The sequence below is a fragment of the Lottia gigantea genome (genome assembly GCF_000327385.1).
Source record: "Lottia gigantea unplaced genomic scaffold LOTGIsca_216, whole genome shotgun sequence".
NCBI classification, from domain to species: Eukaryota; Metazoa; Mollusca; class Gastropoda; family Lottiidae; genus Lottia; species Lottia gigantea.
Genome location: NW_008708518.1, coordinates 127,966 through 139,627, shown reverse-complemented (window position 1 = coordinate 139,627; position 11,662 = coordinate 127,966). Strand labels below are relative to the sequence as shown.

The window sequence follows — 11,662 nt, the reverse complement described above, 5'->3', positions numbered from 1 at the left end:
AATTAGGCTGCTATAGATAATGTTAAAAATAAACTGAAAGTAGAGAAAATCTGTACCTGTATTAGAATAAGGCTGCTATAGATAATGTTAAAAATAAACTGAAAGTAGAGAAAATCTGTACCTGTATTAGAATTAGGCTGCTATAGATAATGTTAAAAATAAACTGAAAGTAGAGAAAATCTTTACCTGTATTAGAATTAGGCTGCTATAGATAATGTTAAAAATAAACTGAAAGTAGAGAAAATCTGTACCTGTATTAGAATTAGGCTGCTATAGATAATGTTAAAAATAAACTGAAAGTAGAGAAAATCTTTACCTGTATTAGAATTAGGCTGCTATAGATAATGATAAAAATAAACTGAAAGTAGAGAAAATCTTTACCTGTATTAGAATTACGCTGCTATAGATAATGTTAAAAATAAACTGAAAGTGGAGAAAATCTTTACCTGTATTAGAATTAGGCTGCTATAGATAATGTTAAAAATAAATTAAAAGTAGAAAGTACTAAGTCTATACCTGTATTAGAGTTTGGCCTATATTAATAAAACAATGTTAAAAATAAATTGAAAGTAGAGATTTTGTATTGTTTGTGTTATCATCACTATGCCAGCCTGTCAATCATGAAATTATAAGAGAGAAAATTCCATTGATGTGTTACATTGTTGATTCACCATGACAACAACAATAAACAACAAGTAAATAAAAAGATAACAAGAAAAACTTATCATGCTGGTTTCTAAAAATAATTTTTTTTTATCTTAAAGTTTTCACTCACATAGTTTTTATGTGTTTTTATTTGATGTGTCACTATATCAATCAGTCTAGTGAAAAGTTTGATATTATGTTATCTACACTCATAGAAAATATAAACAACTTTCTTAGATTGATTGAAAATTGAGTTTAAATTATTAAATTTATTTTTCTGAAATTTGAGCCTGATGATCTCTAATTCCCAAATATATTTGCATATGTATAATCCAATTTAAACTAAAAGAGGAATAGTTGGCATTTTCGTGGTGTTAATTTGAGTCTTGAATATATGTAAATAATCTTAAGAAATACTAGAAATGTACTAAATCGCATAATTCCTTTAAAAATATTTCAAATTTCTATTTCTATAAATATCTTTACTATATATCACAGAGTATCTTAAATTGGTGAGTCGTCATTTTGACATTTAATCGTGTATAATATCGATGAGCATCAAGATAACATCATGAGTACCCACTGATAGGCCTGTCTTCCATTCTACCCCTCATTGATAATACAACCAAAACACAAAACAAACAATAAACAATTACATAGATGACAACAAATAAAGATCGACATTTTAACTTTCAAACAGGGTAATTCTGGACACTCATGGATTTGATACTCCTTCAATACTTTGATCATAGATTCTTCAACAAACTTTAACATATTCTACCATGTTTCACTTGAGCAGTTCATAAGGGAAAGGTGAATACTCAAGAAGTTATATGTTTTATTTTCGTACAGAAAAATGACACCAATATATCAATGGGCACTCAAATACAATCAGTCAATGATAAACTTTTAAAATCGTTTGCAGAGTCAGACCAGTACCTACAGGGGAAATGACCCCTGAAAGAATTGGCCCCCTGAAAATATTCTGACAACTGACTTATTCCATTAATTACTGGAACTAAACATTATTGCCCCTCCGGAAATATTATTAATCCCTCCGAACAATCAAATCTGGCTGCAGGCCTGCAGAGAATATGTGCCGTTTTCCAAATAGCAAGAGATGTATTGAGTTAAAATTCTTGAAGGAGATCTTGACAGTGTGTACCTGACTCTGATAAATTTTCCAAGGCGACAAATGGTAACACCTCGAAGGTATCTCTACACATAGAGCCCATGGTCACTAAATGAACCCTCCCCAAATACCCCATCCCCTTGCAATACATGGCAAGTTGACACTTTACAGACACCACGACAATAATATTGCAGACCGGCAGTGTCAGGAGTCGGCCAAATCATGTAAAATTTCAGTTTTGTTAAGTGGCGTGACATGAGACATTTCTAGAAAAAAGCCAGCCAAAACGACACAAAATTTCTACCGAAAAATGAAAGACCATAAATTTGTGCAGACGTCATGAGGTAAAACAATGCCAGAAACAAAGATTTACTCACCTAATTCAAGTGGAACATTTGCAGACGAATTCTTGGCACTCGATAATCGCCACCATTTATTTTCTCGTACATACCAACCGATAAAGAAATAAGTAGGTCAATGACAGAAATAAAGAAATAGCCCCTTTCTAGTAAAATTTTTGACTTTTACAAAATGGAAATGATTTGCAAAATTCATCTAAAAGCCATTTGGAAAATCTCTTTCAAAATGGAGGCCATAAACTGACAAAATGTTGATCAAAGATTTATCGATTAGTTTGGAGATATTTTCAATGGCTGACTATCGAGACATTCGTGATGAAATTGAAGTTAGTTTTTTAATTACAGGATTAAGGAAGATTAATATTGTTATATTTCCCAATTCGTCTGACTGCTGAATGTTAATTTCATCTGTTTATATTTGTTAATTATTAAGTTGCAGCCTGAAATATCTTTAGGTTTCAGTAGATCTACTTTTTTTCTTACTGGTAGCCGGTAGGCCTGCCTGCCTGACGAAATTTCCCTCATTGCACACTGCATAGCATGGCGTTGCCCGTCTGCATAAGTCCAATAAGGTGCAGAAATGTAGGACGCAAAACTCCATTCATTTCATTTCAGACTATACCCTTTTGCTCTATAAGATATTGAAATTCTATGATAATATGCTTGTTTCAGTTAGAAATGGGCATGTCATTAGCCGATTAGGCCAGCCTTTTGGATGGTACAATAAGAGGCCCTGTGTGTTTAGGCTATGTTAATACAACAGTTTTCCTGCACTCCATTGCACACTTTATAGTATTATTATTAGCACAATCAGGGGCAGGAAAGACGTAAAACTATGAAATATTTTGAATGAATTTTTCAGGAGCATGAAAAACCTCAACAATTATTATCACAATATGAGAAGAAATTAGTACAGAGTATTCAGAAATGTCAGTTGAAAGCGTTTCATCGAGTTCTAGCTAGTGGTATTGATCCTAACTATTGCTATGAACATGATAAATATCCACTTCATTATTCCACTCAGAGTAAACCTGCAATAGGTAAGGAGTTATTGCCCTTGACTTAGTAAAAACATATATACATATGAAGTATGAGACAATTTCTATTTTAGTCACAAACCAAAGACTCTGTTATCATTTCGGACAGCTGCAAGTAGGAGTGCCTGGCAAGCTATCGTTACTCACAAATTGGTATAGTGAGCCAAAACTTTTGGAAAGAGGGGCTAAGTAAATGCTATTTGACAGCCCCCAGTGGGCCCCTAGTAGAGAAGAAGAACAAAAAATGTTCATAAACATATTGGGGACAGATAGTAATGGTTTATTGTAGGTTATTTTTGTAATTTCCATTACAGAGAGTGATGAGATTTTTGAAACGTTGTTATATTCTGGAGCAGATTTAGATGTGACAGATAGATTCGGGACCACACCATTACATATGGCTGTTACAACTTCGTCACAGAGAGTTATCTCCCTTATAGAGGCAGGTTGTGCTATTGATGCTCAAGATAATGCAGGTAGAGAGTTATTCCCCTTGTTATAAGTCTAGTTACATGAATTATTGAATTTATTATTATTTAATACAATTAAAACATTGTGTTAGAAAAGTGCAAAGTAGGCCTACATCAAGTGGCAGAGCCAAAGGGGGGGCTCAGAAGCATGTGTTGTGGCATCAGTATTTTTCTCACCGAAAAAGAATTCAAATCCATCAATGGCATCTAATCTTTTTGCAGACGACAATCAAACTTGCTACCGACAGAAAAATGCAACAATTTGGCTGTATATACAGTTATTTCCCCTACTTTCTATTTTGGAAATTTTCTACAAAGTTATGGATTTGACTCCTTGACACGGGGATCCAGCATCTTGCCATTTCCTTAGATATCTGCTGTAACATTCTGAGCAAACACCCTAGAAGACACAATTCTAGACGGAATTAGACGAAACTTGGTGTAATTATTTGTTATCACCCATTCTATTGTTTCAGTTTGGGAATGTCTTAATTGTATAATCCAGCAATAGTTGATTGTTTTTTGTTTAATTTCTACTCTGATATTTACAGGAATGACGGCGTTGATGAAAGCCTGTGGATGTGAATCACCAGAAAGTTTAGTGATTGTACAAGTGTTGATAGATAGTGGTTGTAATGTTTATATTAAAGATGAATCTCATTATACTGGTAAATTATATTTCTTCCTGACAATTTCTTTTCATTCTTTCGTTATATTGTTCCCTTGGACTGAATGTTAGACAGGACCATGTTAGTTTGGTGTATAAGACCTAATTCTGACCCATGTAAAATAAAGAAGGCTCTTACTGGCTATATTCATAGGCGTACAACCCAAGCAAATCGCAGCACGAAGGTTGTTGTAATAATTTGACATTGTGAAGATACTGTTTTTACTGATGATATCTTTTAGCCAGTTTTGATAAAACAGTATTGATTTTGTTGTTTGTGTTTTTCAGCCGTACATCATATAATATTGAATAATAAACAAGATAACTGTATTCGTAAAGAGATTCTATATCAGTTAATTTATAGTGGTCTGTCTCCTAGTGAACCTGATAAACAAGGTATGGTTAATATATACTATCTACTATCGGCCATCAATTAGAAAATCTCAAAACACCTTCACATACAACTAATGTTACCATGGGGTTTGTTAGCTGTTTATGGAATCCACATGCAAAGATAAGGATATTGTTTGATGATTGATATACTTCCTCATTAGCTGCTACCAATGTTTTGTCAAAATGTTTTTTTTTTATTTCGGGTTTTGCTTTGCATTTATTTATTGATATTGTTATTTATTTCTCTCCTAATGAGACACTTGTTGTCACTGTCAACAGTTTGTTTACTCATTGTCCTTTGATGCATAAAGCCTAGAAACACTTTCAACCCTAGTGGCTGGATTACCTTGCACATCATTACACTATATTAACCCAGGTAAACTGACCGTTACTGAGTGACTTTACCCTTATTACTTGGAGTTCAGGGTATATGATGTTTTATTTTTATTTTCACTCAGTGTTGAAAGGGTTTATGAAGTATAAAAGTTTAGTATTTCCATGTATTAACTTGATGTTGTTTATATTTGTAGGTAATATGACAGTACATATGGAATTATTAAGACATTTAAACCCGTCAGGACAATTGAAAGAAGATGATTTTCTTGTCTTACAGACTTTAGTAAGATTAGGACGAAATATTCCAAGTTTAAATAAATTCTGCACAATATGGATCAAGAAAATCTTACCTAGAGCCTCTAAGTCTTTTCTTATACGACTGTTTGGAATATTTCAACCTGTTTTAGGTTTGACTGGTCTTCATCAGCTTCATAAACTATACAGTGAATCATCTAACTGTGATCAGAAACTAATAGACATTGTTAAAGAATACAGTCATAATCCCCGAACATTAAAATCAACCTGTAGATATATGATACGTTCTGTTTTAAAAGAAAGGTTATTGCTTGTTAAAGATGAACTTCCACTACCTGCTGTTTTAAAAAATTATCTTCTTGTACAATAAAATATATATTTAATATCCTTGTTGTATTATCTAACTACTTGTGAAAGTAAGGAAAGGGGGACATGAGACTTGACAGAATCTATAAATAACTAGATATTTGAGGACTAATGTATTTGAACTGATGAATGACAACCTGTGAGTACAGATAACTGAAATCTGTTAATGCTGAATCTAACGACTGTTGTTCTGCTTTTTTTAATAGGAACTGAACTGCATAGTGAACTTGTAGCTTAATAAACCAAGCACTAACAATCCAAACCGCAAACCAAACCCTAAATCTGTAACAACCTGTCTACAACCTTTCTCCAATCGAGTCCGACTACGAATAAATAACCTGGGGCCTTATTCTCGAAAACTTAACTTTAAGATGATTTTAGTGTTCCAGTCATCTGATTGGTCAATCACTAATATTGATTTTAAATTTAATTTTATTATCCAATCAGAATACTGTATCTCTTAAAATCTGGTTCAGTTTAGGAGAATAAGACCCCTGATCTTCAGCTACAGATTATCACCTCAAAAAGAAGAAAACAGATGAGATGTTGGTCAATAAAGAGATCAATAGTCTCAGGGTTGGTGGGTGAAAGACCATCCAAATTGATCCAATGAGTGACCTATAGGTTAACGTCTATACAGGAATCTGACAGTGTTTCTATTTTTGACAAGGGAGGAAACTGTTCAGAAATAATATAACCCATGAAAGATAGAAAATCTAGGGTTAAGGTCTTCGATTTGAATGACTTGGCAGTTTGTATTAAAACAAGGGGAACCAGTCATGAAATATTATGCAACACCAAACTTGTTGGGTTAATTTGCCTCTCAGATGTTGACCAAACCATTTCTTAATACATATTAATACATAATATATTACTGCAGCACAATTCAGAAAACAAAATGCTCTTTTTATTTGACATTTTAATATTTTTTATTTTCATGTGATTTTTAACAAAATGATTTCCATGTTTTAGCCTTGTTAGAATCTGGCCCAATTATTTTTATATTCTTGTACAAACAAAACCCAACTCTGGATACGGGTAAAAACTAAAGAAACCTTCATGCCATTTTCTCAAAAACTTTCACCAATGAATTAAAGACATTCTAGTCATCTGATTGGTCAGTTGATAAAATTGACTGTAAATCTAGGATTTATAGACCACTTAGATAACTGTTTTTCTTTAAGTTTGGATTTTTTTTAAAACCCAGTTATTAAACCTAATCAAAAATTGATATATCCATGTTGTTTCACAAATTTTTTTATAAAGAATTTTTTGATATTTCTCAATATAAGAACACATTTACAAAAAATCCTGATCCTTGAGTGTTTTTTACAGAACAGGGTCCAGAAAATACTACTATCTGATTGGTTAATAAAACTAAATTTCAAATCATTTTTATCAATAGACCAATCAGATGATGAGAATGTTATATCATTTTTAACTCAGTTTTTTTTAACACAGAATTTAATTCAAGCCTCAATTAATATTCATTCATTATTTTTACTTAAAACTATGTCACACAAAACAAAACTTTAATACAAAATATCGCCCGTTTTTAGACATTACAGAAAATATTTAAAGTTGGTGAAAAGAGGCCACAGATAATTTTTATATTAATTTAAGATGGACAATTAAATATTTAATCAGATTAAGAACAATAAGGTACTTGAAATCTAGTTTGTCACAAGTTTGAAATGAATGTTTTATAGAGGTCAGAATATTAAGATTAGATCAAGTTTTATTACATCCATTTACAAACAAAATATGACAAGCACCTGCTACTAAAATAGTTTATTATATCACATCAATGTGTTTAACTCTCTTTATAGAATACAGGAAAGATATCACCAGTTTTCAAATACCTTAATGCTTTGTGGAATTTAAACACATAATATTTGCTTTTTAAAAATTCCTTTAAATTTGTGCACTTTTTGATTATCCCAGCACTATTTGAAATAGATTGTGCAGACACATATATTCTATATTTATTCAACTGATAATTAACAGCAATAAAATTAGTTTGAATTGAATATAGCCTCGTTGAAAATTGTTTTTTCTTTAGGGAAATTTCCACTGTGCATTATTAACATATTTGTTTATCTCATACTGTTTGTAGAACCAAACACATTACGACACTCTGCAATTAGGTTTGTCAACTCAATGTAAGTAATGATGTTTATTGGTATACGTAATATTGAAGTTTAATTTCTAAATATTCTAATCTATTCAAATTTTTCAAAAAAAAAAGGGAGGGGCCATAACTTATCTTTGTACAATTTATCAGCCTCGTATTTCAATGGCCTTCAAAATTTCAAATAAATATAAAATTTAGATTCATTTATTTATTCAGTATATTCCCATGCAGAAAATTAAAACCTTGATCCCTGGTTCTTTAATCTGATTGGTTGTCTACCTCATTTACATATATTCATACACCAGGAATGTCCAAAAATGGTGAAGAGGCTAAGTGGGCGTGTCCTATTTAAAATGATAATGAATGATGATTGGTTGATAAAATGATTGATGGATGATAATGTTAATAATTTCTATGCATCTTCATCATCGCCGCCTTCATCTCCATCTTCTAAATCCTGAAATTAGATGAGAAAATACATTTGAAATATCAAACTGGCTATTGTACTGTCACAGTTTGTATTGTCTTTGGCTGTTAACAACGGGTAAGGATAGGATAGAAAAATGAAGTAGTAATATAACAAGACAAAAACTTTAATAGGGGTGGAACTCAGATCATAGTGTAGTAAGGTACATATACTGGAAGTTCAATCATTATTTATATTTTTCACCAGATTTTTGTAATTTGGCACCTTACAATTATTTTAAAATGGTCCGAGAGGGTTGAATCGGTAACATAACCCGGCAATAACTTGATCTGATGTTATCTACTTACATCTTCGTCTCCTTCACCTTCATTTTCGAGATCATCTTCACCCTCCCCATCATCATCTAATCCTTCGTCTTCTTCATCTATATCATCATCACCGAGATCACCTCCAGTATCATCATCTATTTCAGACGCCTGTTAATTACACGAGAACGAAATTCAAATCATTAAATAATCAAAGCTAAGATGGCTAATATATCAAAACATATCTATAACATTTAATACTAAAATACCAAGAAAAATATACAGATCCAAAAATAATCCATACAAATCTTTAAAACTCAAAACTTAAATAATCTTTCTTCGTAATTTTTAATTTTTATTTGATGTACCAGTTTTGATCAACTGAGCTCAAAAGAATTTATAACACATGTTGATCAGCTAAACCTTAAAGACTAATCCTTAAAAACTTACCAAATAATATTGTAATGGATTAGGCCATATATCATCCTTTATCACTTCACCAAGTTCATCTGCTCCAGCATCATTATGATCAGAAAACCAGTTAAAAAACGATTCTTGATCCCCTTCATCATGATTTCTCTTCCTTCCACCTTTACTCGGCGTACTTGATTTCTTCGTTAGGTCCTAAAACATTATATTACAATGTTAAATAATGGATATACTATTATACAATATAAACTAGCTAGCTAAGTTTGACAAACAGTCAGAGAGTGTTAGTAAGCAATTTCATTTATAAATAACCATCAAGAATTGTGCCCTCTAGAGTGTTTACAAGCTAAAATTGACCCAGTTTTCAAGAACAAGGGCAATAACTCATACTAATTATTTTTCGATCTTTCTGATTTTAAATAGGGTTCATCCTTAAGTGACAAAAAACCCTCACACCAAGTTTCATCTAAATCCATCAAGAATTGCACATTCTAGAGAGTTTACGAGTGTTTCAAGAACAAGGGCAATAACTCACTAAATATTTTTTGATTTTTCTGATTTTCAATTCTCAGTTCGCCCTTGGTTGAAATCAGTCAAAAATTGTGCCTTGTAGAGTGTTTACGAGCAATTGTGGACAGACAGACGGACATGGGTGACAGCAATATTCTGTAATAATTCTGTATTTATGCTATAATCTACAGCTAAGGGAATTTGACACTATCTTATTCCGTAACATTATTTAAGACAATTTACAGCACTGTAGTTTGTTAATCATTTCATAAATTTAAACCCACCTTTCCTGATTTCCATTTTATTGTTGTAGATTTCGACGAAGGTTCCCCAGTATCATTCAGGTGAAATTCTTTAGAAATTATTTCATTATCAAAATAAGGATTTGTATCAAAACTGAAGTTTATTTTATAGCCAGATTTTATATCTTCGAATTCCTGAACTTCCACCTTGGTTAGATACTGTAAAGCTTCTTCATCTTCTTCGTTTAATAGAGCAGAGACTTGGGGATGATTTACAAACTATATCACGGTTAAGGAAGAGAAAATACTGGATTTGTCATAAGATGTACCTATTTATAGTGTAGATACCATCTCTCTATTTGACAGCTTGATGTTTATTTTATACTTGAAGAATTCTGATTCAGTTGTCAGTCGATTATTTTTTTGAGAAAATGAAATTTTATAATGAATCTATCTGCATTGTATTTCAAAAGACTTGTCCAGACTGCCTTTGGGAGAATCCACCAGGATTCGCAAGGAAGACAAACAAACTGATTTCACTCTACAGAAAACAAGCAGAGGTTTTAAAAGATGAGTGAGACAGCTGTGAAAATTGACACATTTAATACTTTCTACTGTATCTCCCCGAACTGGCTTAAAGTAAATATTTTAGAAAGGATACAGCAGTGAACCAGAAGTTTGGTATTTTAGCAATCAGATCTGATCTCTTCTGGAAAAATGGCTGCCGACTTTTGTTAAATTTCTGTTCAACTTTCAATATTTCTTCACTGGCCTGCTCATTGAGTCTGTCTATTTCATTCTGTACTTCATCTATTTGTTCTATAGCTTCTTGTTGCTCTTTATCTATGAAAAAAAAATACAGTTTAACTATCAGACAAATTGGATTCTTGGATTTTAATTATAGGTTAGAAACAGGCCATAGTCAACTCGGCATGAAACTAATTGACTGATTCAACCAACTTGACAGAGCTCAGCTGAAAACAAGTTAAATAACATGGTCCAAATCTTGCAATCATCCAGATAATTATTCTGAACAAATGTTTTTTTTACTCTTATATTATGATAGGAGATCTTTTCATTTCGATCAATATCATTGGTCCAAAAAACGACCAAAAATACATAATACCTTCACCCCTGATTTTGTCATTAGTTGAATAGATTTTTGATTGAGGCATTTGTCTTGCTTGTACAGACTTTGATTACATATAATAAAATTCACATAATGAACACCATATCACGTCTAAAAAAATAACCTGTAAATCTTCCTTGTTAGATACACCATTGATAATATTAATATAAGGGAGATAACTCTAAGCTAAGTCTGTGAAACAATTTCTCCATTTTTGTTTAATTAAAGCCTATTGTTCATCTAGACAGAGCGCAGATTTTGTCAGACAAATTTATCTCCGGGAAATCATAGACTACACAAAAGGGCGTACATCAGTGTAATTCATGAAAAAATTATGATTTTACCAGAACAAAGCCTATAGCAGAGGATTGTGGGATTGGCCAAGCCAACACCAGTCACTAAATTTAAACAGGCCAAACAAGACTAAATTTTGTTTTTAGATTTTTACTCAAATTTGGTAATAATATTTATCAATTTAGAACTATTATAACTTCAACAATTATTAGCGGCCAAATCAGACATCAATGGTTTCAAAAGGTGGCCTACTTTGAACAGATCGGCTGTTTAAAAGAAGCCGGAAAATCGAGAACAAAGCTTCCATTTGCCTTACAAAACCATGTGGCCCCCAAAACAAGACACAACATCTCACCAAAACAACCCGTATTTTGGCCATCTCGGTCCCCGATTCGGCGGTTTCTATATACCGTTCGAAGCACAAGAATCTGTAGAATCGAATAGAAACAATAAATAGTTTACCTGCTTGCTCGTCGATATTATCATGATTGTTTTTTCCATCGGATTTCGCTACTTTAGCTTGGGAGGCCAT

The 11,662-nt window shown here is 32.2% G+C and overlaps 2 protein-coding genes across 2 annotated transcripts; one reads left to right on the top strand and one right to left on the bottom strand.

The window, feature by feature from the left end:
• Positions 1-2,384: 2,384 nt before the first annotated feature.
• Positions 2,385-5,678, top strand: LOTGIDRAFT_239260 (hypothetical protein; the record flags this gene model as incomplete). Its single annotated transcript, XM_009054414.1, has 6 exons — positions 2,385-2,462; positions 2,999-3,176; positions 3,488-3,649; positions 4,195-4,311; positions 4,599-4,706; positions 5,234-5,678. 6 exons carry the CDS (start codon positions 2,385-2,387, stop codon positions 5,662-5,664), a joined length of 1,074 nt encoding a protein of 357 aa, XP_009052662.1. The 3' UTR covers positions 5,665-5,678.
• A 2,528-nt stretch (positions 5,679-8,206) lies between these two features.
• Positions 8,207-11,662, bottom strand: LOTGIDRAFT_143784 (hypothetical protein; the record flags this gene model as incomplete). Its single annotated transcript, XM_009054413.1, has 7 exons — positions 8,207-8,251; positions 8,569-8,669; positions 8,973-9,130; positions 9,596-9,632; positions 9,746-9,986; positions 10,369-10,550; positions 11,593-11,662. The coding sequence occupies 7 exons, from the start codon at positions 11,660-11,662 to the stop codon at positions 8,207-8,209; spliced, it is 834 nt and encodes a 277-aa protein (XP_009052661.1).